This window comes from Miscanthus floridulus, chromosome 1, assembly GCF_019320115.1.
Source record: "Miscanthus floridulus cultivar M001 chromosome 1, ASM1932011v1, whole genome shotgun sequence".
NCBI lineage: Eukaryota > Viridiplantae > Streptophyta > Magnoliopsida > Poales > Poaceae > Miscanthus > Miscanthus floridulus.
The window spans coordinates 58,704,807-58,731,799 of NC_089580.1; the positions used below are offsets into that span (position 1 = coordinate 58,704,807).

Here is a 26,993-nt window from a genome sequence, read left to right on the forward strand (position 1 = left end):
CTCAGCTACTCTGCCGCCGCCTCAGGTCGCGGTACTGGCAGCGTGCGGTGGCGTCGGAAGCCCGTGGAGCCAGGGTTCGCTGGTAGGGCCAGGGTGAGGTCTGCATCGCCGGTGCCCTCGCAGAGGTCGCTCAGGTATTACTTTCTTTGATGTGGGTTATCAGCCACCATGGTATTCGTGCAAAGCACGTTCTCTTGGTCGAACTATTGAGAGATTAGATTCTTAATTGTAGAATAGATTCTAAAACATGTATTGTGAAACACAAACTTGTTATGATTATTTTTTCATAGCACTTGATTTCTAAAGAAGTGTAAGCTTATATTTCGTGTATCATAGGCATGAAGTGATGCGACAATTGAAGTTGATATTTTAGTTTTGCATTCAAATTTAGAGTTATATTTTAACTATCTATCTTTTGTGAAGACTTTTGTAATATTGATTGGAACATTATGATTACGGTATATATTTTAGATAACCGTATAACACACGCTCATATATATATATATATATATATATATATATATATATATATATATATATTATCGTGGTATTATGTGTTCTCGTTGTAACGCACGGTAGTTTAACCAAGAGAGTGGCAAATACTAAAATACCCCTGCACGTGCAGACCTCCAATCCTCCGGCCGGCAGCATCGCGCCGGTGCGCAGCCCGCTGCCTGATCGACCCTCTGTCTTCTGCAACCTGCAGCGCAGCGGCCACCGGAGACGGCACCTCCACCACCTGCAGGCGGCGAGTGGTCGGCGAGCTGCGCGGTGCGTTCCCCCCGCTTTCTTCCTGCCTCTGCTCTTCTTTCTTCTCCTCAAGTCCGGCCTCCTCGCCGCGTTCCGCAACCACCTTCTCCGCTCATCGTAGCTTAGCCCACCTTGCAGATCCAGTGGCGGCTACCTTTCTCTCCGTGATCTCGAGGAACATTCCGCTTCTCGAAGCCATGGTTAGCCTCTCGTGCTTCTCCTCCCCCTTCTCTCCAGATCGTTTCCTTCCTTGCTGAGACCACCTGTCATCTGTTTTTAGAACGCAGAGGAGGACGAATTGCTCGATTCAAATGCAAGTATTTTTGCCGGTAGTACAATGGAATCTACGCTAGGGCTGAATCTTATTTGCTTCAAATATCGAAGTTTGGAATTAAAGCGAGCCCACATGTGACAGCACCTATCCTTCGATAACTTCGAAGTGAAGGAAACGACTAAAAAAACTTTAGGTGGAGGATGAACCAGAGTGCAGGCTGTGCTACTAGTTAACAGCTTCTTGCTAGTTATCATGGCTTTTAATATGTCATAAATTCGAGACTTGCACTATATTATATAATAAAAAACTTAAATAGAACACATGAGCAACATATTACTGTTTTTCAAAATAGTGAAGCGTATCTGTGTACTGTTTTTTCAGGGAAAATAGCATAACCCTGATATCCTTATCTTTCTGATACAGTGTATCGGTATTGCATAGCTGCATACAGATATTTCTGCTTAATGGGTGAACTGCTCTCGATATTTTTTTCGTACTGTCACTGTGGATCCGATTACATTTACATACATATAATTAATCACTTCATTTTCTGCAGTTCAAGCTTGGATTCTGGATCTATGGCTTTATTCGTTTGGAGATTGTAGTTCAGCAAGTGCTGAATTGAATTGTTATGAAAATAAAGATGAGTTCTCTAAAGAAATCCGACAAGAAAGCTGTCCTTGATTTGCAGCATGGAGTTTCAATGTTACTACATCAGTTGGAATCATCATGGTCAACAAATCTTTAATGGCTACTCATGGATTTAGTTTTGGTATACTAGTGTTTTTGTGAAGATTTATCTATAATTTTATAACTATTTTTTTTAAAAGAAAAATCATTCCTACGTCAATAATCAATATGAGTGATGTATTCTTGTGTCAATAAAACTTTAACTGCAAATACCAATTTGCACGAAACCTCTGAGGGCCTGTTTGGAACGCAGGAATTTCATAGGGTTCGCACAGGAATTTCACAGCAATCAGTTCACATTTGTGGTTGTAAATGAGCGAACAATAATTATAGAACAGGTTTATAAAACTTCAAGTAGTGGAGGTTTCTGTGAAACCTAAAACAGTGAAACCTATTCTGTTCTATGTGCTAACATTAAACTTCCTTGGCATAACATGGTAATCCTTCTTTTGAGGGTTAGTGGCCTCTATGGAAGCAATAGAAACTTCTGGTCGAATTATTTAATTTCTTGCCATATGTTAGGTAGTTGCAAATTCGACCAGATTTCTACACCTCAAACAAATGTGAATGGGAACTTGGATATGTCTCTTTCCAGGCCATTAATTGCATTTTTTTTATCTGCAGCCACAACATTAACCGGGCTTCATTTTGTGACTACCACCTTGATGACTATTGTATTTTGATGGTTAGGCCTGAGCCAGCCCTCCCACTTACCGCTAGCAGATCTGATTAAATTTGTTACATTTTCAAACTTGTCAATTGTTGGGATGAATGTGAGCTTGATGTGGAACTCTGTGGGCTTTTATCAGGTTAGTGAACTTTTATTAGCTAAACTCTTTAAATTGTTAACAACTAAATTTATTCTGTTACCTTGTCAGATAGCAAAGCTGTGCATGATACCTGCATCCTGTCTTCTAGAGGTTGTCTTTGATCATGTACATTATTCCCGAGACAAAGCTGAGCATAATGGTTGTGCTTATAGGAGTTGCAGTCTGCACAGTTACTGATGTCAGTGTGAATGCAAGAGGTCTAATTGCGGCTGTTATAGCTGTTTGGAGTACAGCTTTGCAACAATATGTACGTCTGACCATCTTAGTATACTGATTTCTTCTATATTGGATCACTACTAAGATTGCTTCCTGTGACTACATCTATGCTTCTGTTTTCAATTAGCTGCAAATTCTTTGGCATATTTAAAACCTTTTCAAAGAGCAAAGTATTAAAATATGCACTATTCAGTGATGCTTGTTCGCTGCAAGGTTTATGGATGATTAGCAGCTATTGAATCATTTGTTGGTATTGCCGCTGCTTTAGGATGTAGCTCCTTTGGTTAAACATTAGGATATAGCTACTTTAGAACTCTAAAATTTGGATATAGCTATTTACCATGCAAACACTTGATAGTGTAAGATGATATTTGTGAACTGATATAGGCATATAGCTACTGTAGAACTCTTAATTCGGATATAGCCATTTCGTGAACTAAAGACTTGATAGTGTCCTCATTATGTTACTGCTTAATTTTTGCAAGTTACCATTTCATTTCCAGATATGGAACATGAAATTTTATTTAGTGTAACAATTTGTCAAATTGTCCACTATTTGATTATGCTTACTGCCCAACATCTTCAGTAATCCTTCAATTAGCATTGCATGCGTACATCGGTCCTGTCATAAAAAGGGTGATTTTTTTTGTATTTTTTGCTCATTTTGCAGTACGCTCATTTTCTCCAAAGGAAGTACTCACTGAACTCGTTCAACCTCCTGGGCCACACTGCTCCAGCCCAGGCAGGTTCCCTCTTGCTAGTTGATAGATAAGCCTAGTGCTAAAGCATTTGTATCTTACTTTCCCTGTATTTTTATTTTTCTTGGCTTCCAAGTCTAGTGTTAGGAATATGCTCAGCATCCACTTTAGTGGTTAGAATATGTTGTAGCAAGTGGGAGTTCTCCTGTCTATAAAAGGCAAGGGAGTGTCATTGTAAAAAAAGCTAAGCCTTTGCGTTTCGTTTCAATCCAAGCAGCCAAGGCCAAGCTGCCCTCTGGTGGTTCCCCAAATTTGAATCTGAGATCTATTTTGGGCCAACAATTGGTATCTAGAGCCTTAGGGTTCTTGAGTGAGTGAGCGCCATGACCACCGCCAGCCAGATCGAGAGCGCGCGTCGTCGCTGTGCGGTGATCAACCCCGGCGGTGACGTAGCAGGAGCCGGAGGCGAAGATCACACGACGCGCCTTGCTGCCGCAGCAGCTGTGGCGGTGGCCGAGACGGACAGGCAGGCTGCGGCTGCGGCGCTGCGCGCCGAGATGGAGTGGGAGCCGGAGCCAGCTGGAGGATCGCGTAGCCCGGTCGGGCGCCGCCGCCAGTCACTGTCACTAGAGCGGCGGCGTGGTCGCCGCGGGCGCTCCCCGGTGCTGCAGACGATCTACCGCAACTCCAGAGTGGGAACGCCATGGCCGATGCTCACCAAGGCGAACTACCACGAGTGGGGCCTGCTGATGAAGGTCAAGTTGCAGGCTCGACGGTTCTGGGAGGTAGTACATGTCGGTAGCGTCAGCTACGATGACGATCGCCGGGCGCTGGAGGCCCTATGCGCCGCCGTCCCCACCGAGCTCGGCGCCTCCCTCGCCAACAAGGCTACGGTGAAGCTGGCGTGGGAAGTGATCGCCGTGGCGCGCGTCGGCGGAGATCGTGTGCGCCGGGCAACGTTGCAGCGCCTACGAGGGGAGTAGGAAGGCCACGCCTTTCAGCCAGGTGAGCCAGTCGAGGACTTTGCCCTTCGCCTGACCAACCTGATGGAGCAGATGGTGCGCAACGGCGACACCGACCTCATGGAGGATTGCACGGTGGAGAAATTCCTCAGCTGCATGCCGAAGAAGTACGCGCAGATCGTCATGTCGATCGAGATGCTTCTCGACTTCGAGCAGCTCACCGTCGAGGATGTGACCGGGAGGCTCAAGGCAGTGTAGGACCGCGAGGAGGGGCCTCACGCTAAGTCGGGCGCCGCCGGAGGCAAGCTGCTGTACACGATGGAGCAGTGGCACGCCTTCGAGAGGAAGGAGGAAGGATCCGGACTATCCGGCTCCTCCAAGGAATGTCACTGGTGTCCACGCAGCGACAAGGAGGAGAAGGGGCCCTGGGGTCAGGCAAGCACTGATGGCGGCGGTGCCGGTGAGCGCAAGGCGACCCGGGATGACACCTGCAACAACTGCGGCAGGTCTGGCCACTGGGCTCCATGCCGCGGTGGGCAGGCTCACGTCGTGCAAGCAGGGGAGGAGGATGTTGCTCTGCTCCTGGTGCACGGGTGCATCGAGCTGCAACAAGCAGGGGAGGGGGTGAAAGGTCCAAGCTTTCCTCTTTCCGCGTCGGTTGGCTCTGCACATCTCCACCTCGACGAACCGTGCGCCCACGCCTTCCTCGGCAAAGACGCCGACGATGACAAGATCAACGACTGGTACCTCGACACCGGTGCCACGGATCACATGACTGGTCGGCGCGAGTTCTTCTCCGACCTGGACTCCGGCGTGAAGGGCTCCGTCAAGTTTGGTGACGCCTCCGTCGTCGAGATCAATGGAGCCGGCTCGATCATCTTCAAGCCAAGACGGGGGAGCACCGCCTCCTCACAAGCGTGTACTACATCCTGGCCTTGAGGAACTCCATCATCAGTGTCGGGCAGCTGGACGAGAATGGCTCGCGGGTGGAGATTGAGGACGGTGTGCTGCGCATCTGGGATAGAGGCCGCCATCTTCTCGCCAAGGTGAACAGGGGAAGCAACCTCCTTTACGTACTTCATGTGCAGGTGGCGCACATCCTTTGCCTTGCCACGCGCCGGGATGATGAGGCGTGGCGCTGGCACGAGCGCTTCGGGCATCTTCACTTCGAGGCCTTGAAGCAGCTCAGCAAGGAGGAGATGGTCCGCGGCATGCCCTGCGTTGACCACGTCGAGCAGCTCTGCAACACCTGTGTGGTGACCAAGCTGAAGCGTCGGCCATTCCTGCGTCAAGCCTCCTACCGTGCCACCGAGCAGCTCAAGCTGGTGCACGATGATCTCTGCGATCTAGTGTCACCAGCCACTCTTGGAGGTCGGCGCTACTTCCTATTGCTCGTCAACGACGCCACCCACTATATGTGGGTTGTGCCGCTCGATTCCAAGGCGGTAGCTGCAGACGCCATCAAGGGCCATCAGGCAGCCTTAGAGGAGTGCGGCCGCAAGCTCAGGGTGCTCCGCACAGACAACGGCGGTGAGTTCACGGTGGCCGAGTTTGCAGTGTACTGCGCCGACGAGGGGATTCAACGCCACTACTCCGCGCCCTACTCACCGCAGCAGAACAGCGTGGTCGAACGCCGTAATCAGACGGTGGTGGCAGCGGCACGTGCCCTCCTCAAGCTGCGCGGTATGTCAGCGGTTTACTGGGGGAGGCAGTGATGACCGTCGTACACCTGCTTAGCTGCTCGCTAACTAGTGCTCTTGACGGCAAGACATCGTATGAGGCCTGGCACAGGCGCAAGCCGGCGGTCAGCTACCTGCTCATCTTCGGTTGCCTCGTCTTCGTCAAGGAGCTGAACCACGTCGGCAAGCTCGATGATTGCAGCTCGCCGGGGGTCTTCATCGGCTACACAGAGGGGGCCAAGGCCTACCGCGTACTCGGCTCGGCGACACGGCGCGTGCGCGTGGCGCGCGACGTCGTGTTTGATGAAGGACGCGGTTGGGCATGGGACAAGGCGGTGGACGACGGGTCGGCAGCCGCGCTCAACGACTTCACCGTCGAGTATGCGTGGGCGGGAGGTGCTGAAGGAGCACAAGGTGCATCCTCATCGATGACTGGGTCTTCATCACCAGCGCCGACCTCTTCATCAGCTCCGCCGCGCTTGCCATCACCAAATCCGGGGGAGCTCGGAAGCCCATCGGCGGCGGTCAGGAGCTCATCGGCAGCAGCGCCGACCTCTCCGGCGCACCAGCTCACCTTCACGACATCTTCTACCTCGTCCGCTGCGACACCAGCGCACGCAGGGTGGCCAGAGGTCGAGTACGCGACGCCACTGGAGGATGATGAAGACCGCCTGGACGCCTACTACGACGATGAGCCCCTCCGGTACCGCACGGTGGCGAACATCCTCGGAGAGCAGTCTCCACCGGACCAGCCCGAGCGGCTCTTCGCCCAGCTATATCTGACGCACGTAGGTGAGCCGACCACTTATGCTGAGGCACAGGGTGATCCGGCATGACGGGCGGCGATGGAGCAGGAGCTCAAGTCCGTCGAGCAGAACCGCACCTGGGAGCTGGTGCCACTGCCTGACGGCCACCACCCCATCACCCTGAAGTGGGTGTTCAAGCTCAAGGACGAGCTGGGCGCGGTGATCAAGCACAAGCCGCGGCTGGTAGCGCGCGACTTCATCCCGCAGGAGGGGATCGACTACGACGACGCTTTCGCCCCCGTGGCGCACATAGAGTCAGTCCGTGTCCTCGCGCTGGCGGCTCAAGAGGGGTGGTAAGTCCACCACATGGACGTGAAGTCCGCCTTCCTCAACGTCGACCTCAAGGAGGAGGTCTACGTGCGCCAGCCACCTAGCTACGCCGTCGCCGGAGAAGATTGGAAGGTGTACCGCCTGCCCAAGGCACTCTACGACTTGTGCCAGTCACCGCGCGCCTGGAACGCGAAGCTCGACGCCACACTCAAGAAGATGCGCCACACTCAAGAAGATGGGCTTCAAGCAGAGCGCGCACGAGGCGGCGGTGTACCGGCAGGGTAGCCGACGCAACGTCCTACTGGTCGGCGTCTACGTCGACGACCTCATCATGACCGGCGCTAAAGAGCAGAAGGTGGAGGTGTTCAAGGCGCAGATGAAGAAGGCGTTCGACTTGAGCGACCTCGGCCTCCTCTGCTTCTATCTCGGTGTCGAAGTACGCCAGGACACCAGCGGGATCGCCCTCCGCCAAACTCACTACGCCAAGCGTATCCTCGAGCTCGGTGGCATGACAGGTTGCAATCCGGCCCACACCCTGATGGTGGAGAAGCTCAAGCTGAGTCGAGAGAGCATGGCAGAGGTCGATCCAACCCATTACCAGCGGCTGGTCGGGAGCTTGCGCTACCTGGTCCACACCCGGCCAGACATTGCGTTCGTCGTCGGGTACATGAGCCGGTTCATGGAGCGGCCGACGAGGGAGCACAAGGTGCATCCTCATCGACGACTGGGTCTTCATCACCAGCGCCGACCCCTTCATCAGCTCCGCCGCGCTCGCCATCACTAAATCCGAGGGAGCTCAGAAGCCCATAGGCGGTGGTCGGAAGTCCATCGGCGGCGGTCAGGAGCTCATCGGCAGCAGCGCCGACCTCTTCGGTGCACTAGCCGACCTCCACGGCATCTTCTACCTCGCCCGCTGCGACACCAGCGCACGCAAGGCGGTCGGAGGTCGAGTACGCGACGCCACTGGAGGATGATGAAGACCGCCTGGACACCTACTACGACAATGAGCCCCTCCGGTACCGTACGGTGGCGAACAATCCTCTGAGAGCAGTCTCCACCGGACTAGCCCGAGCGGCTCTTCGTCCAGCTACATCTGACGCACGCCGTTGAGCCGACCACTTATGCTGAGGCGCAGGGTGATCCGGCATGGTGGGCGGCGATGGAGCAGGAGCTCAAGTCTGTCGAGCAGAACCGCACCTGGGAGCTGGTGCCATTGCTTGACGGCCACCGCATCATCACCCTGAAGTGGGTGTTCAAGCTCAAGAAGGACGAGCTGGGCGCGGTGATCAAGCACAAGGCGCGGCTGGTAGCCTGCGGCTTCGTCCAGCAGGAGGGGATCGACTACGACGACGATGGAGTCAGTCCGTGTCCTCCTCGCGCTGGCGGCTCAAGAGGGGTGGGTGGCAAGTCCACCACATGGACGTGAAGTCCGCCTTCCTCAACGGCGACCTCAAGGAGGAGGTCTATGTGAGCCAGCCACCTGGCTACGCCGTCGCCGGAGAAGAGGGGAAGGTGTACCGCCTGCACAAGGCACTCTATGGCTTGCGCCAAGCACCGCGCGCCTAGAACGCGAAGCTCGACGCCACACTCAAGAAGATGGGCTTCAAGCAGAGCGCGCACGAGGCGGCGGTGTACCGGCGGGGCAGCGAACACAACGTCCTACTAGTCGGCGTCTACGTCGACGGCCTCATCATCACCGGCGCTGAAGAGCAGAAGGTGGAGGTGTTCAAGGCGCAGATGGAGAAGGCGTTCGACATGAGCGACCTCGACCTCCTTTGCTTCTACCTCGGCGTCGAAGTACGCCAGGATGCCAGCGGGATCGCCCTCCGCCAAACCCACTACGCCAAGCGCATCCTCGAGCTCTGCGGCATGACAGGCTGCAATCTGGCCCACACCCCGATGGAGGAGAAGCTCCAGCTGAGTCGATAGAGCACGGCGTAGGAGGTCGATCCAACCCATTACTAGCGGTTGATCGGTAGCTTGCGCTACCTGGTCCACACCCGGCCGGACATCGCGTTCGCCGTCGGGTACATGAACCGGTTCATGGAGCGGCCGATGGTGGAGCATCTGCAGGCCGTCAAGCGTATCCTGCGCTACGTGGCGGGCACCCTCGACTACGGTCTTCACTACGGAAGGGCCCCCGACACGGCACGATTCGTCGGCTACTGCGACAGCGACCTCGCGCGACAATGTGGACACCAGCAAGAGCACAACCGGGACGATGTTCTTTCTCGATGATTGCTTGGTCAGTTGGCAGTCCCTCAAGCAGAAGGTGGTGGCCCTCTCAAGCTGTGAAGTGGAGTACATCGCCACCACCACTGCAGCAACTCAGGCGCTATGGCTGTCAAGGATGCTGGCAGAGCTCCTTGGCAGAAAGGTGGATGTGGTTGAGCTGAAGGTGGACAGCAAGTTTGCTCTAGCTCTGGCCAAGAACCCTGTCTTCCACGAAAGAAGCATGCAATCCGTATCAAGTACCACTTCATCAGAGATTGCTTGGAGGATGGAAGCATCAAGGCTAGCCACATTGCCACTACTGATTAGCTGGCTGACATTCTCACCAAGTCGTCGGGGAAGTCTAAATTCCAGGAGATGAGGGAGAGGATTGGGCTACAGCAGATCACCTCCAGTGCTCGGCACAAGGCTTAGGGGAAGAATTGATAGATAAGCCTAGTGCTAAAGCACTTGTATCTTACTTTCCTTGCACTTTTATTTTCAAGCCTAGTGTTAGGAATATGCTCAGCATCTACTTTAGTGATTAGACTATGCTGTAGCAAGTGGGAGTCCCCCTGTCTATAAAAGGCAAGCGAGTGTTATTGTAAAATAGCTAAGCCTTTGCATTTCCTTTCAATTCAAGCGGCCAAGGGCCAAGCTGCCCTTTAATGGTTCCCCAAATCTGAATCTGAGATCTATTTTGGGGCAACACTAGTGGGACCATTTGTGGATTTCTTGTTGACAGGCAAAAGGGTGAATCACTTCATTTTCTCATCTCTAGCTCTGGTAAGGGAACTTTCCCAATAATGTTTTTGTTTCTATGAGCATATGGTAATTTGTGCTCTGTTACTTTCCTTGAATAATTCGTCTCTTTGTTTGCTTAGAGATAAAATGGTGATTAGCCTGCATTTAGCTGGTTGAAAATTTGCAATATGATAGTGGCTGAAGTTTCTCCATCTTTCTGCTAGCCCTCTTGTCAATAATTTAGAGCAACTTTAGCTTCATTTAAGTGCCATCCTTTGTTGCATCAGGAGTTTTTATTTGAATGTCATCCGTACAATACTGTACCCTTATTCTGCAGTTTTTCCTGACCCTCTCATGCTTCATTGCCATTGGTGTCAATCTGAGCCAATTCATCTGCATTGGTCGGTTTTCTGCTGTATCCTTCCAAGTCTTGGGCCACATGAAGACTATTCTTGTGCTGTCCCTCGGGTTTCTTTTCTTTGGCAAGGAGGGCCCGAATCTTCAGGTAGTTCTTCGGATGGTCCTTGCATCACCATGTTCGCTTGATTGTTTTTGTGGCTTATAAGTCGGCTGATGTTGTTTTGTTATGAGAGAAAAACACTGTATCATGACTGATAAGCATGGCTGATACGATCAAGCGAACAGGGTGGTATGGGAATGCATCAGGTAAACCAGGTGGCAAAGAGCGGCGTAGTGTCCTGCCAATGAGGTCTGCCAGTCTCAAGGGAAGCTCAGATGAAAATGAAAAGGTTGGTGCCGAGAAATAGTCACTTCATTTGAGCGGACCATTTTTGCTTTGAGGTTAAATTTCTGGTAGAGCAAACGTCACAAAAGTGGAATGCTTTGTGTTTACCGCGGAAGCTGAACTGTTCCCGTCTAGAAAGTAGAAACCCAGTTACAGGTATACAGCGCCTCATTTTTGGCTTTCCCAAGTCCCAATCATATACAGTGAGGGGGGATGACAGATGTTTTACAAGACTTGAAGACATTTAACATAGTGTAATTGTTTGTGAAGCATTGCTTTTTGTATTTGGTGATTGGTGCGAATTTGTGGTGGCCTAGTACCTTTTTTTGACGACTCATTTAAGTGACGAATTTGTGCTCACCCTTAGGGCACCAGTGATCTTTACGGATTAGCCACCGCCATCTCCTCGATCGGATCGAAGGCCAAGACATGTGCAGAGCGGCCAACAGCATCATCATGCTCTCCCGGCCCGGCCGCATGGTGAACTGATTTACTTGGACACGTCTGTGAGACTGACAGAAGAATAGTTGATTCTGAAATTTGACAACGAAACTTGCATCGTTAGCAGCGTACAAAGGCCCTGGTCGCTTCTTTTATATAATTCGTCTTTTTCAGCTTGTTTTTTCAGCTGGAATAGTGTTTTTTTCTCACACCAAATCAGCCGGAACAGTGTTTCGGCTTTTTATCAGCGAAGCGAACAGGGCTAAAAGAGCGCACTCAACAAAATTTCAGAATCTTTAGTTTAGCACTCAAAATTAAAATGCATCTAAAAGAGTTAGAGCTCAAACTAAACTTGGAAATATAGGTTTGAAGTCTGCAAAACACTTGCACTCACAATCACGCACGGCCGGCCAAATAAATCGAGTTGAGAGCACAAATCAAAACAAGAACTCAAAAGTAAATAAACCTAAGTGAAGGCATAGGGATTTGTTTCTAGTTAAGAGCACAAAATAAAAATAAGAACTCATAATTAAATAAACGAAAGTGAAGACATGGTGATTTGTTTCTCGAAGTTCAGTTGGTTTCTGAAGTTTGGTTCCTTCCAAGTAAAATCCCACATTGAGGAGTTCCCTAGGAAGCAGGATCTTTTCCAACGACACTTCACTATACTTCTTTTCTTGTTGTGGCGAAGTCGAAGTGTTCACAAACTTCTATAGCACACCACAAGCTTGGGTGATTGTCGTATGACACATATCCATCTAGGGGGCTTGACCTATAAGAGTAGCGAATGTTTGAGAATTGCTTGATGAAGTCCACAGGTGTTCAAAGATTTGAATTGTTTTATTGTGCTCACAACAACCAAATCTCTGAATCTAACTCATCGGATTGCTCACAAATCACAGAGTCAGCCCAGCTTCGTCTCCACTACCCTCTGCCACTGCTAGCCAGCCAAGCCGCCTGAAACTAGTAAACACTCCCTTGCTCCATATGACTATATATATACCAGTGTTGAGCCCACTCCTGAGAGCATAGAAGCAAGATGGAAAACTCGGAGTATGTGGCGAAGACATATCACTTTAGTCATAGAAAACTGGGAGAGAGTGAGGGAAAGTTTAAGGAGTTGGGGTTGTCGATGTCGGCTTCCTCTTCAGGCCAAAGGACAAATCTTAATGTGATCCTTTTAGTTCTATGTTTCAAACATGCAAGGTGTGAGTAGAATAGCATAGGCTAAGATTAGTTGCACTAATTTTTCAGTGCCTAATTTACCCCTCCTCTAGGGCCATTTAGTTCTTTCAGCTTACCTACATGAACATGACCGCGAGTTGAGTAGGTGTGGACGTAGACAACCTAAGCAGTGGCTAGCGCCATCGATGATCGTCCTCGTGTACATTAGGAGAAACGTTGCTCCCCGAACAAGCAGAGTACAGGTAAGCACCGGACAACGGCCACAGAATAGATCAGCAGTACAATTCTTGGTTTTTGCAACCTGTCGATAGTCTCACAACAGAGTTCTTTGATAACAGGACACTGAGTGTACGCTTGACATAACTCAATACTAGATCAGTGACAATGCCACTAAAAACATGAACTCGGCATGTTATTACCACACAACGTTGGCTTTTGAGTTCTGGAACAGGAAACACATGGGCAACAGGAACATGACTTCGCACAGAATGCAACTACCTTTTGCCATTATTTTCAATGAAACAAGCACAGCAGAACCCCTGTAGTGACCAAAAATACACAAGGCAAGATCAGTGGCTGGACAAGTAAGGTTGTCATCTATAGCCAGGTGCTTGCTCCCAAAAAAAAAAGAGAATGCATAGCACCTGTGAAACAAATACCAATTCCATTTCATCACAGAAGAGTTAACAATTCATGAACCTGAGGTTGGGCAGAAACATTTTGCTTCCCACAGAAGTGAGAGAAACATACAAATGCTGCGCTGGACTTCAGATATGGGACTACACCAAAGTCCACCTTGACAAAGTAAATATATCGTTCTGAGTAGCATCTTACAAGTGGTACAGAGTGAATAGCATAGTGTTTTAATTGAAACTAGACTATGATTTACTCCCTCCGGCCACAAAAAACTTGTTTAGGGCAAGAGTTGGTCAAACCTTGAAAACTACCAACATCAATAACTATTACATTATTTAGTTTGGAAACATGTAAGCTATATGTATAGATTTGGATTCAAAATACTTGCAGAATCTCTTCAGGATTTTAAGAATATATGAGAAAAAATTAGTGGTCAAAGATATGCATTGAAAACCATGCAAGTCAAATATGTCAAAAATCTTTGACAAGAGGGAGCACCCTTTATGTTTCTGAACATGAAATGCCAGCATCAACAGTCATTACATAAAAGAAAACAGTCAAAAAAGAGACAGCATGATGATATGTGATGTTTTGCCTTTGCATAATCGATTCTTCATACTATATGATGCAGGTGAGTATGTATAATTTTCCAGCTGGAAGGCTGAAACCACTTGATAAAAGTGCAACTAATAAGATTTAAGTAAGTAGCAAATATTTTGTCACACTTATGACGGCCTAAAACTCATCTTGTAGTCTTTTCATGCATTGCTAAAGCCTAGCAGTAGCTGATCAATCAATCTAACAGAGTAATGAAAGGTAAATAGACATATGCAAAGGGAAAAAGAACATGACTGGAGCGTAAGTAGCAGCAATATATAGCTGTCTTGCATTTGACACATGTAGTTGTTTCGACCTTAAGTAACTGCATACAGGTGATGAACCAGCACAAACAAAAGAGGGCCAACGCTCAGGGCTTCAGATAGTAGTTTACATACACTTGTGGTATAGTATAAATACATTCAAGACACAGAACATGAGTTCTGGAACAGGAAACACATGGGCAACAGGAACATGACTTCACACAGAATGCAACTACCTTTTGCCATTATTTTCAATTAAACAAGGAATACACAAGGCAAGATCAGTGGCTGGACAAGGTTGTCATCTCGTAGCCAGGTGCTTGCCCCCCCCCCCCCCCCCCCCCCCCCCAACCCCAACACACACACACACACAAAAAGAAAGAAAGAAAGAAAGAAAGAATGCATAGCACCTGTGAAACAAATACCAATTCCATTTCATCACAGAAGAGTTAACAATTCATGAACCTGAGGTTGGGCAGAAACATTTTGCTTCCCACACAAGTGAGAGACATACAAATGCTGCGCTGGACTTCAGATATGGGACCATACCAAAGTCCACCTTGACAAAGTAAATATATTGTTCTGAGTAGCATCTTAACAAGTGGTACAGAGTGAATAGCATAGTGTTTTAATTGAAACTAGACTATGATTTCCTCCCTCCGGCCACAAAACACTTGTTTAGGGCAAGAGTTGGTCAAACCTTGAAAACTACCAACATCAATAACTATTACATTATTTAGTTTGGAAACATGTAAGCTATATGTGTAGATTTGGATTCAAAATACTTGCAAAATCTTTTAAGGATTTTAAGAATACATGAGAAAAAAATTAGTGGTCAAAGATATGCATTGAAAACCATGCAAGTCAAATGTGTCAAATATCTTTGACAAGAGCGAGCTCTCTTTATGTTTCTCAACATGAAATGCCAGCATCAATAGTCATTACATTAAAGAAAACGGTCAAAAAAGAAATAGCATGATGATTTGTGATGTTTTGCCTTTGCATAATCGATTCTACATAGTATGTGATGCTGGTGAGTATGTATAATTTTCCAGCTGGAAGGCTGAAACCACATGATAAAAGTGCATTTAATAAAATTTAAGTAAATAGCAAACATTTGTCACAATTATGACGGCCCAAAACTCATCTTGTAAAGTAGACTCTTTTGATCTTTTCATGCATTGCTAAAGCCTAACAGTAGCTGGTCAATCAATCTAATTGAGTAATAAAAGGGAAATGGACATACGCAAACAGAAAAAAGAAGAACATGACTGGAGTGTAAGTAGCAGTAATTCATAGCTTGTCTTGCATTGAACATGTATAGTTGCTTTGACCTCAAGTACATGCATACAGGTGATGAACCAGCAGAAAGAAAAGAGGGCCAAGGCTCAGGGATATACTATTTTACGCACACTTGTGGTATAGTATAATTACATTATTGCACGAAAGGCACAGAACATGAATTCACAGCAAATAAAACATAATTCACTTGTTTGGTGAAATAAAGAACCATGCCCCCATAAATAAGCTCTAAATACTAGGTCAGCCAAATATCATCTTTTAAGTCAATCTTATTTTCTGAATATATCTACATAAATGTGTAGTCATGTATAAACTTGAACACACACAAACCAAAATGGAACTGTAACAAAATAATAAGAGCACCTATTTGTTTGGGCTCGGTCAAATGATTTGTTATTAGTATCCCGAACCCGGACACGACAGGGGAGCCCCTGCACAATCAACTGCAAGGGTCTACAAGGTTGTAACTAACATGACAATACTCTTACAGTCGATCCAAGAATGTGCATGTACCTTCTAACCTCCAGTTTTATATTGCCAATTTTAGGTCCATCAATCAACTGTTGCTTAAAATATGGACAGAATAAAGGATACAGAACAGGTGGTATGAATTAGCCAGGTGGCTAAAAAGATATAGGAAAACATGAAACCATTTACTGGTCCAGGACTTTGCCTATAAATAAAATGCCCAAGACATTATGACCATGCATTATACATCAATCAGATAAAAGTAATCATTATATAGAGGAATTCAATCATGAGCCAACCACGTCTACAAGAGGGTTATGAGATGGGATTTGGAAGGTTTTTATAAACAGAAGGGTGGATATATATCAACAAAGTATACCCATGATTGGATGTACATCACATGTTTTGACCTATTACCCAGAGAAATTTTGCTGGAACAACACAGGTACATAAACTTCACAAATCATGTTGCAGCTACAACACCTATTACCAGGCATCTTGCTTCTAACCTTCCATGGAAAAGGGGACCAAACAGCCTTTCTTTGTATGCCATGTGGTGTGACTATAAGCAGATTGCCCTGAGGCAAAAACTGTACATACAACATTGTCAAATTCTCTTTCTCTCATCCGAACCATTTACCATCTCAGCAAGATTTAGAAGATTAAGATAACTACAAAAACCTCTACTTTGCCAAGACCAGCAGCGTTTCATCAATAAGCACTATGGGCCATGAAATATACCTCTCTTCAAGTAATGATGATCCAAGCAGCAACCGACAACTGGACACTACCTAAATCCATCAAGAGCAGCTGCAACATCCTCCAGTCCAAACTGACGACCACCCAACCGCACCTCCTTACACCTTGCTGCAAAGTAGAACAGCAGCCATACCACCATGAAGTAGACCTGCGCAATCGAATGCAGGAATCCACCAAAAACCTTTCCACCAAATGTCACCATGATGAGCCGCCCCATGCTGCCACACATAACTGTTTCCCAGCACTTGAGCAATGTGGCATCAGTTGCCATGAGAGACACAAGATAGCACCCTTCCTTCACAGCATTGCGCCCAGGCGGCCGTGGATCACGGTCCATGACAACCACCCAAGGCACCACAGTGAACAAAACCGATACAACTGCATCAAGAACAGCCCAGGCAACAAAGAAACCATCGAGCTCTGGGCCTGCAACCGCTGCACCAAGCCACGGGTTAACAGACGCGGAGAATGGCATGAGTTTGGCGACCACAAAGAGCCTGAACAGCTGGGCCTGGTCGTGCACATCAGCAAAGAACCAGAGGCAGAGCATCTGCACAATGGCGTCCCGCGTGGCCCACCGGAGGAACGTGAACCCTGTGAGTCTCTTAGCGCCCCTCGCAGCACCGGTGAGGAGGAATACTAGACGCCGCCCAGGTACGTGTTGCCCAGCCACGGACGCAAACACTGCGCCCAGCGCGGCGGAGTGCACGGCGATGTACCCGAGGATCGCGAAGATATGCGCGGAGGAGAGCAGCGCGATGAGGTTGACGATGGCCGCTGCGTCGCGCCTGGTCAGGTCAAGCAGGCCGAGCTCGCTGCCTCGCGGTGAGGCGGGCTTCGGAGGCGCCGTCTCATTGTAGACGGCGAGGAAGAAGGGGGAAGTGGAGGCCGGAAGCGGGTTGGGGAGCGGCAACGGATAGGGTTTGGGCGCGGCGGAGTAGGAGGTGAATAGGACATGGTGGTTGGAGGTGTTGCGGCGGCGGGAGGGGGCTGAGGCGGCGGGATCGAGGGGGCTGATCAGGATATCGTCGTCGGAGAGCGAGGACGAGGGGGAGGTGAACGGTGAGCGGCGCCGCGGGAGGTGGTGCGGGGGAGGCGGCGGCGATGGCGGGTTGGGAGGGGAGAATCGGGCGAGAAGGGAGCGGAGGGCCGGGTCGCGGTCAGCGAAGGAGGCGAGGCGGAGCGTGCCGGCCAGGAGAGCGGAGCGGAAGAGGAGGAGGAGGAGCGCCGCGAGGAGGAGCGGCGGGAGGGAGGCTGGGTGGAGGAGATGCCCTGCCGCGCGGCGCAGGATGCGGCCGCCCGTGCGTGCGTCCAGGATCGCCGGCGGTGGATGCGGTGCGCGGGCAGGCGCGGCGGCGGCGGCCGGCATGGCGCGTCGTAGCGTGGATCGGCGTTCAGCGAGGGGATCGAATGGGGAATTCGGGCAGAAGGAGGTTGACGCGCGCGTGACGAAGGGGACTGGAAACGTGGGTTTGGGGCAGCTGGGCTAAAGGGTGTTTGGTTGTCCCTTCTAAATTTTAGTCGTTGTTCCATTGAATGTTTAGATACATGTACGAAGTATTAAATATAGATTAATTACAAAACTAATTACATAGTTTACGATTAATTTACGAGATGAATCTTTTAAGACTAATTAGTTCATGATTTGATAATTTTTGCTACAGTAAACATATGCTAATAATAGATTAGTTAGTTTAAAAAATTCATCTCGTAGAGTACTAACGAATTATGTAATTTATTATTTTATTAATATCCAAACACTTTATACAATATTTTTCCGATATATCTTCTAAATTTTAGTAGCAAGACACAAACACCCCTAAATGCTACCGGATCGATCTGAGATACGAGCTGGTGCGGTGCAGTCGAAGCCCTGGTCCTCCATTTGCCAATTAAGGTAGCGTTTGGTTGCGCGGATCAAGCCGTGTATGTACAGCTGCATCCTGGATATCCGTATGGGGCCCACCTATCCCATTGTTTGGTTGCCGGATTGAACAATTCCATACCAGATGGAAACATCCAGATACCTGGAATATACTTTCTAGATGCTGTATAAGTCTGTGCGCTGAAAACGACCGAACGACGCCGTTCAGGACGCACTCTCGCGCTCACATCTCGCCTCCCACCCGTTCAGTGTCCTCGGTCCTCGGTCCTCGGTATTTGAAGTTTGTACAGTATGGTTGATTGATGGATTACGTACTGCTGCCAGGTGCATCTCCCTGATTTTGCATTTAGTACGGCTCTCTTATCTTGCCTTTTATTTTCTTCCGGGTATGCGGCTCCTGAGAATAAAAAAATCATTTATTGTGAAGTAGACAAAATTAAGCATTCAAGAACCAAGTCATGTTTAGTAAAAAAAAAAAGAACCAAGTCATGTTTTTATTGTTCCTATTCTTAGGATGCTAATTTCTTCAAACTTTTAACTATGCAACATCATCTTTAATAATATGAAAGAACGGTTCAGTATTACTGTACTAAACTTTGCAACTTGCTTATTCATAGTATATGAGCGCAGATCGATTATATTCTCTTCGTCAAATCCGAACTTACGCATACGTAAAATGTTTGGATGGACCCATACAACTAACCAAACATGATCTCGTATACCATCCATACAACCATCCAAAAATCATGTATCATCATGTACAGATAACCAAACAATCAACACGTTCAATCTCATCCTGCCTTGTCTTATTCGTAACCCATCTATCCAGGACGATCGATCCCATTCATCTATGTTCGTCCAACCAAACACTACCTAGGAAACCCCCGAAACTTGGTTAAAAAAAAGAAGGAACCCCTTGAAATGCAAGTCTTTGCGTTGTTCCTTGGAAAAAGATTGCAAGTTGTGCTGACAAAGGATGGTCGGTTGTATGGCCTATGGGCTATGGCGAATTGGTGATGGGTCGTGCTGATAGGGCTCCATGTGTCGTCCCATCCCGGTGCTTATCATCGATGTGGCACCGGTGTTTATCCGGGACTAAAGTTTAATCCATATCATATCGGATGTTCGGATGCTAATTAGAAAGACTAAACATGATCTAATTATAAAACTAATTTTAGAAGTCGTGGCTAATTAGCGAGACGAATTTATTAAGCCTAATTAATCCATCATTAGCATATTTTTACTGCAGCACCACATTGCTAAATCATGAACTAATTAGGCTTAATAGATTCATCTCATAAATTAGTCTCAAACTGTACAATTAATTTTATAAATAGTCAATATTTAATACTCCAAATTGGTATCAAACATCTGATGTGACATGACTTTACTTTGTGGAACCAAACACACGTGGCCGCAAGCAATGTTTAGCGCGAAAAGGCCGGTCAGTAGACACGCGCGTGCGTATGAATTCTACGATCGTGACTCGTTATGCACCACTTTGCGCTACTGCAGATCCACGATAAAGATACGTAGGTACAACATGCTTGGACGAGATACTGGGTGTATGAAAGAGGGAGGGAGTCCGGATTTGCGACGTGTGCTAGCTCCTGGTGGACGTATATCTATATATACGCGTGCATGTACTAGGCCGTAGCATAATATAAAGGAAATCAATCGGTCCAAGACCCGCGAGAATAACGGCGATCATGGCGTTTCAACCGGAAGAAGCAGCGCCGCAAGATCTGAACGACGACGTGGTCACCGAGATCCTGCTCCGCCTCCCGTCCGCCGCCGTTCTCCGCTTCCGTGCCGTCTGCAGGGCGTGGCGCCGCATCGCCAGCAGCCCAGCCTTCGCCGCCGCCCACGCCCGCCGCCGCCCGCTGGAGCTCATCTTCCAACTCCACGGTCCGAGCGGCGCGCTCGAAAGCATCCCGGCGGCCGCCCTCGACGAACCTCAGCGCCGGTGCCTCGACGTTGAGTACCCCAAGGAATCTTGCTGGCGAGGCTACAATCTGATCGCTTCGTGCGACGGGCTCCTGCTGTTCCAGCGAGGTCGCGGCGGCAGCAGCTACTACGTCTGCAACCCAGTAACCCGGCAGTGGACGGCAGTGCTGCCTCGTCCCGCCGGCATCTTCACGCTGCCCTGCGGCTTCTACGTCCACAGGCCATCCCGCGAGCACCGCCTGCTGTGCCTCACGAGCGACCACCAGGGATCGCACTACGTTTACTCGCTCGAAGCCGCCCAAGCCCGGCGGCTGGGACAAGCGTTGCCCGTCATGCGGTTGTGGCTTGACCAGCCCATCTGTTCCCTCAACCATCGCGGCAAGCTTCACTGGCTGCGCCATCCCCGGGTCATCTTCTCGACAGATGAGAACGTGCAGCACCTCATGGCGGGAGACGACGACAAGGACAAGATCTTGGCGTTTGACACCGTGTCGGAGACGTTCCGGCGGATCTCCCGCCCGCCGCTGAGGAGGAGGGACGGCGTCGCCGAGTTCTTCCTGCTGGAGATGGATGGGATGCTGGCCATGGCGGATTTTCTCGATGGTTCGATGCACCTTTCGGTGCTGGAGGACTATAATGATGACAAGACCTGGACACGTCGTCTCCAGGTTTATTTGCCGGCACCGTTGCAGCATGCATGTTGGGCGGTCAACGCCGACGTGGAAGCAGCAGGGCAGGATGTGATTCTTCTAGGAGACAGCAGGACATGTTGGGTGGGGCTATACCATGTCAAGCAGAAGAGGGTGTTAAAGAAATTTCTACTTGCTGACAATGAGAGGCGTGGGAGCCGCAATCCCACGCTGGTGCATGCCCTCTTATTTAGGGACAGCCTTGAGCGACACAAGTTCTTCCATCTTCATCATAGTCCACAATAACATGGTAATTATTCTCCCATCTTCAGGTTCCAAATATAGTAAGTGCCTGCGACTGTCATTGCACATTCCTCACAAAAATCAAAGAATTGTGCTACTTATGGGTCAAATGTTTTCATTGAGAAAATCTATCGAATTCCTAGCCTCCTGATTATCTATGAAATTCGTGCTCGTAAACTACTGCTCCGCCTCCGGCGACCTCCACGAACTCCTCTCCAGCGAGGTATAAGGTTAGGGTTTCGGATTGAGGTTTGGGAGCTCCGGAGTCTAGAGAGGTGGTTGGTAAGGTTGCCATGTCTGCGTTGGTGATGGTTATGGGAGCGAGGCGACAAAGGCACCAAAAGCCGGCTAGTTGGGCAAGGGTAGTTGTGGAGAAGTCGTGGTGGAGTGGTTATTATATATGGATATGGAAGACAGCTCCAACGGGCTAAGCCGGTACGGGAGACGGGGGAGCACATGTAAGAGATGGAAAGGAAACAACGACGTGTAGCCCAATCTCGACAGTGGCGTCAAGTCACGAAGAAGTGAAGGAAAGAGATACAATTGTTTGAGAGAGGAAAATTTGTAAAAAAAAAAACAGATTTCTAGGATGAAGTTTACACCATGCGCTCACCATCGGCGGTGCCGTTATTGCCACAGTGCCACATCACCATGCCACCACATTCATCAGGAAAGTGTATGTTTACTATTATTATTTCAACTAACCAAGGGGGTGGCAAGTGCATGTTTATGTGGGGCCTACTAATTCGCGCGCATGCGATTTTCGACTTGTGTAATCAGCCTCCTCTATCCCCACCAAATTTCTGTTTTCAGAAAAATTTATTTCCTATGCTTTTCCTTTTTTGGAAAGTCATACAAAAACTTTTGTAGAAATTTTTTCAGGACAACTTTTATGAAAAGTTTTTTAGACGAAGACAAAATTATATTATATTGTAGTTGAGTACATCATATTATAAGCATTCTGGAATATAATACATATGTCTAGAAACTAATTTCATCTACATTGTACCCACGCTTTGTGTAGCTCCAAATCTCAATCTCAAACTCAAACTTGTATGATGATCGTATGGATGATCACATAGACAAACATTCGGCAAAAGGTCTAAGAACATATGCCCAACGAACGACGACCAACATTCCTATAGGCGGAGTTGAGAAGCTTCTTCTTTCTGGTGTTTTCCTTCTTTCTACACGAAGAATAAGGAAGACAGACTAATCTGAATCTTCCCAACTCAATACCACTAATTGGCTTGAGGGGGCAGACTTATTCTCACTAGTCCTTCATTGTGGTTAGATCGAACCACAACAAAACGGAGAAGAGACCGGAGAAAATTATTAATTCCATGGCGCCGCAATTGTCGCCCTTATCTTCATCAGAGCCGCCATGGAAAAACTGAAACCATCCTACCCCCTCGCCATCGTCTGTAAGGAGGAGGAGATAAATCCTCACTATCAAGAAACTTGGCACGGAGATACCATAACCCTAAAAGACTCGATCAACTAGAAAAACTTATCAAAATGATGGATCCTCGCTCCCTCTGGCCTCCGGCGAGATGCTTGAGGGGGAAGGGAGGAGGACCAGCGGGGGGCGGCGACGGCTCCCTAGGGCAAAACTCGAGAGGGAGGAAACAGGTCAACAAGGTGAATGAACATTTCTAACTTTTATGAAAAGTTTTGGAACAACCTTTTTTTTGCTGCTAAACTTTTCAAACAATTTTTTAGATAACTTTCCGTACATATTTTTTTGTGCACTTTTCATACAACTTTTCGGACAAGTTTTACATACAAACTTCTTCTACTGCAATTTTTCTATAACTTTTTGACAACTCTCTGCACAACTTTTTGAATAAGTTTATAGCCAGTTTTTTTCACTGTGATAACAGACACTTTTCACGAGGACACTGTGAAAAAAAAGAGTGCAACTTTTCAAATATATTTTTTAGACAACCTTTTGGGTATAACTTTTCACGAGGACACTGTCAAAAAAAGAAAGAAAAAGAAAGAAAAAAAAAGAGAAAAGAGGGGGGGGGGGGGGGGGGGGGGGGGGGGGGGGGGTTGGGGGGGAGGGACATCCAACAGACAAGCCATCGTGTAGCGGCTCTTCGAGCGCTCGCGCGCAGATAAGGATCTCTGTGTTTATGTTGTGCTTTGTTTGTCCAAGTGTATGTTTATAACTGTCTTTTCAATATACATAACTAGAAGGAAAGGTGCCAAAGTTGATCTTGCTTAGGTACTTAAATTATGCTTATGCATCGTGTTGTGATGAAAAAATAATTACAGAGTGTAAAAATCGGTGTCATTATAATTAGTCTTTCCTCGATAATTCTTTTGACGGAAACTCCAAAAAATCTCAAGATTACACTCGTAGAAGTATATGACTTGTCTTTTAAAAGACGAATCTTGCACCATTGAATCTGGCGTCTCATCCTGCCACGTGTGCCCACGTCTTCAGCTCTTTACCTGGCCACGCATCGTTCGAATCCATGCTGAAAGCATCTAGGCCTCTAGTTAGATTTCGGTGATTAATGACACTACGTGATTACTGTGACTAACGTGTGTTTTGCAGAGGCAATTAAGTTAGGTCACGGTAATGGAGATCGATTATCATGGTGGTCATGCCCCTACGATGGAAATCGTTTCGGTTTTCAAAGGATGGACGACAAGGTTAAGGATGGACTAGTTCTAAGTGTCGATTGGAGTTGAAGAGACACTTAGAGTAGTTTAGGACTTTGTTTTTCCTTTGACCGTACTATTAAGGGGGGTATGGACGGATAGCTTGACCTAAGTGAGTCTAGTGAGTTAGGTGTGGTGCACACTTGCTAAATCTAGCACTAGGTAGCTCCTAAAAAGCCTTTAGATCCGTTGGAGCAAACTTCATTCACATATGACCGAGAGTTGAAAGTGAATGGAGGGTCAAATACTGATCGGACGCTGGCTCCAGGGTGACCGGACACTGGCACAGAGTCTGGTCAGTTCATTTGATCAAGGTGAAATCATCTGGTGCGACTGGACGCTGAGTCCCAGCATCCGGTCGACTCCAATAAGGTTCTAGAGAGGGAAAATCACGACCGAACGCGTCCGGTCACAACTTAAATACTGGAGTTCGGGAAGAACTGACTAGAGTGTCCGGTCAACATGACCGGAGCGTCCGGTCACCCCGCAGAGGCACATAACGGTTTATTTTTCAACCATGGTTATAAATACTTCCTCCATTCGTGTGTGGGGGTACTTTGGCTTATTTCAACAGCTGAGAAACACCTTTGAGAGTGCCAAAAAGAGCAAGATCCTAGTGAGGTGATTGAGATTTGAGAATCCCAAAGAGAGCCCTCATTAGTGAAAGCAAGAGTAGCAAAATATGCATCCATCCTTCTTATTAGGCTTGTCGTGGTTAAGTGAGAGTTCGTGATTGTTACTCTTGGTGATCGCCCTCACCTAGACGGCTTGGTGGTGATTGAGAGCTTAGTGATCATCCGGCGGAGCTTGTGGATGATTCAACTTAAGTTGTGAGCGGTTGTAGGTGATTCACCAAGACGGAGTGTCAAAGAATCAACCCGTAGAGAGCAATTGATCCTTGCGCGGATCAAGGGGGAGCTACACCTTTGCGCGGGTGCTCCAACGAGGACTAGCGGGGAGTGGCGACTCTCCGATACCTCGACAAAACATCGCCGCGTTCCTCCTTCTCTCTTTACTTTGAGTAATTCAATTCTTGTCATTTATATTCATAGAATGGTCATGCTAGAGTAGGATTGGAACATAGGTTGCTAAACTTTTGTGCGGTAGATCAATAGAAACACTTTCTAGGCACAAGAGGTTATTTGGGCTAACCGTAGACTTAATTATTATAAAGAAATTTAGAATTAGCCCAATTCACTCTCCTCTTAGGCATCTTGATCATTTCACACGCCTAACTCAAGTGGAATGCTGCAAACCAAGAACGGGCCAACGGATCAAGCAACGTCGCCCACTAATCTATTAACCGTCAGATCAGGCAAGCTCATGACATGGACTGTTAGATTGTGGATCAGTTTGTCTTCTGCCCGCTCCCGGACCCAAAATTTCTGGACTCTCTCGACTCATCCGCCTGCGTCCTGTGGTGCCTGTCAGCTCAACGCGAGCGCGGCATCTGTTAGCCAAACAAGTCACTGATTGCTTGGAGCTCATTCAGCTATGGGAAAAGCGTGTGATGCAGCGCACTACATAGAAAACGATTTTTAGCAACGGTTTGAATTTTTTGTAGGGGCAGCTGGTGATGGAGCCGCCCCTACAGTGGCGTGCTAGGGTGCCCAGACACCAGCCGCCCCTACAAACGGAACAGCAGGGGCGGCTGGTGTTACGAGCCGCCCCTACAAATGGGGTCTGATTTGTAGGGGCGGCTCAAATACCAGCCGCCCCTGGAAATGGTATTTGTAGGGGCGGCTGGTGATTGAGCCGCCCCTACAAATGGCCCCGTATTTATAGCACCGATTTATAGGGGCGGCTCAATCACCAGCCGCCCCTACAAATGCCCCCCATATAAAACAAATGCAGCTCCTTCTTCCTCCTCGGGTCACTCACTCCAACCCATGAAAAAAGGTGGGGAGGCCTTGGGCACCTCCCAAAAATTGCTCTACTAAGGGGGGAAGGTTTTGGTCTCAAATCCTTTGGTGGAGAGGTTGTAGAAGGTAAGAAAATTCTATTCCAAACTTTTTTTGAAGTTTTAATGGTTGGTTAGTGAGTAATTAGAGTTTTGTTTTTCTCTCTCTTCTATGATGCTTGAGCTATTTATGAGCAAATTAGACCCAACTTTTAAATGTACTAGGATAAATTAGGGAGGGGAACAAGATCATACCCTTATTTGGTCCATGTTTCGTGATTTTAGTGAACCATTAGTTAGTTTTATGGATGTTTCATGTGCATGTGATCTAGATCTAGGTTTTGGTTTTTTTATTAATTTCGTTTTTGTAAATTTATGTTTGATAAAATTGGACTAGGGTTTGTATGAAAGATATTGGGTAAAGTATAATTATTGCTAATTGTTGTCTTTGAAATTGTTTATTGTAATCAATAAATATGTATTTTAATTATTTATGGATAAATGGGCCATTAATTAATTTTTCTCTACCATGGTGTGTTTGTATGCTTCATGTAATTATATTAGATTTATATTCATATATATCTGAGGTATATACAATTATTCTCAAATAATTATTACTTTGATTCATTTTTATATATATCTAAATAAGTAGTCCTTTAATGTTTGTTTTGTTGTTGTTGTAAAAGATGGAGTACAGGAACTCTTGGATGTATGGTTCGTTAAGGTTCAAGGTAGGTTTCCGTGAAGAGGTGGATAAATTTATTGAAGCCGCAACGAAGCATGCAACGACATTGAAAGAGAATAAGGATACAATTATTTGCCCCTGTAAAGATTGCAAGAACCATATGGCATGGACAGATGTGACTATCATCAGATCACATTTGATTATGCAAGGATTTGTTGAGGACTACACAGTGTGGATTCATCATGGTGAAACGGTTATTGTTAACGACAAGGATGAGGAGGAATACGACGACGAAACCATAGAATCCCTATCCCAATATTCAGCAGAGCTTGATGCACGAATGGATTTTGAGTTTGGCAATGAACAAGGTGGTGATGCTGGTGGTTGGGATGGTAACGACGAATGTGGTGCCAATAATGATGGTGGAGCACGTGTCGGAGTTGAA

At 47.7% G+C, this 26,993-nt stretch overlaps 4 protein-coding genes across 10 annotated transcripts; 3 read left to right on the forward strand and 1 right to left on the reverse strand.

Moving 5' to 3' along the window:
* The first annotated feature begins 584 nt into the window (after positions 1–584).
* On the forward strand, positions 585–11,167 carry LOC136526386 (uncharacterized). Of its 7 annotated transcripts, none has more exons than XR_010776551.1 (6): positions 585–771; positions 889–950; positions 1,581–2,523; positions 2,593–2,791; positions 3,431–10,635; positions 10,776–11,167. XR_010776551.1 is itself a non-coding variant. In XM_066519304.1 (6 exons), the coding sequence occupies exon 6, from the start codon at positions 6,135–6,137 to the stop codon at positions 6,933–6,935; it is 801 nt and encodes a 266-aa protein (XP_066375401.1). In that variant the 5' UTR covers positions 585–771; positions 889–950; positions 1,581–2,523; positions 2,593–2,634; positions 2,697–2,791; positions 3,431–6,134; the 3' UTR covers positions 6,936–11,167. The 7 variants fall into 7 exon arrangements, 6 of the variants coding, with proteins under 6 accessions (XP_066375401.1, XP_066375224.1, XP_066375319.1 ...); XM_066519304.1 differs by having other exon boundaries at positions 2,593–2,634; positions 2,697–2,791; positions 3,431–11,167; XM_066519127.1 differs by having other exon boundaries at positions 1,581–1,796; positions 2,339–2,523; positions 3,431–11,167.
* On the forward strand, positions 8,772–9,104 carry LOC136457360 (uncharacterized mitochondrial protein AtMg00810-like). The gene has a single exon (XM_066457389.1). It carries the CDS (start codon positions 8,772–8,774, stop codon positions 9,102–9,104), a length of 333 nt encoding a protein of 110 aa, XP_066313486.1.
* Positions 11,168–16,128: 4,961 nt separating the features above from the next.
* LOC136484761 (uncharacterized) lies at positions 16,129–17,982 on the reverse strand. Its single transcript, XM_066481721.1, has one exon. It carries the CDS (start codon positions 17,893–17,895, stop codon positions 16,555–16,557), a length of 1,341 nt encoding a protein of 446 aa, XP_066337818.1. The 5' UTR covers positions 17,896–17,982; the 3' UTR covers positions 16,129–16,554.
* Positions 17,983–20,120: 2,138 nt separating this feature from the next.
* LOC136457369 (putative F-box protein At3g51171) lies at positions 20,121–21,293 on the forward strand. Its single transcript, XM_066457399.1, has one exon. It carries the CDS (start codon positions 20,121–20,123, stop codon positions 21,291–21,293), a length of 1,173 nt encoding a protein of 390 aa, XP_066313496.1.
* The last annotated feature ends 5,700 nt before the right edge of the window (positions 21,294–26,993 follow it).

What these genes read in the sequence shown, in the direction of transcription:
- LOC136526386 (XM_066519081.1), top strand. Translation starts at nt 6,135, where the DNA reads ATGACCGTCGTACACCTGCTTAGCTGCTCGCTAACTAGTGCTCTTGAC.
- LOC136457360 (XM_066457389.1), top strand. Translation starts at nt 8,772, where the DNA reads ATGGGCTTCAAGCAGAGCGCGCACGAGGCGGCGGTGTACCGGCGGGGC.
- LOC136484761 (XM_066481721.1), bottom strand. Translation starts at nt 17,895, where the DNA reads ATGCCGGCCGCCGCCGCCGCGCCTGCCCGCGCACCGCATCCACCGCCG.
- LOC136457369 (XM_066457399.1), top strand. Translation starts at nt 20,121, where the DNA reads ATGGCGTTTCAACCGGAAGAAGCAGCGCCGCAAGATCTGAACGACGAC.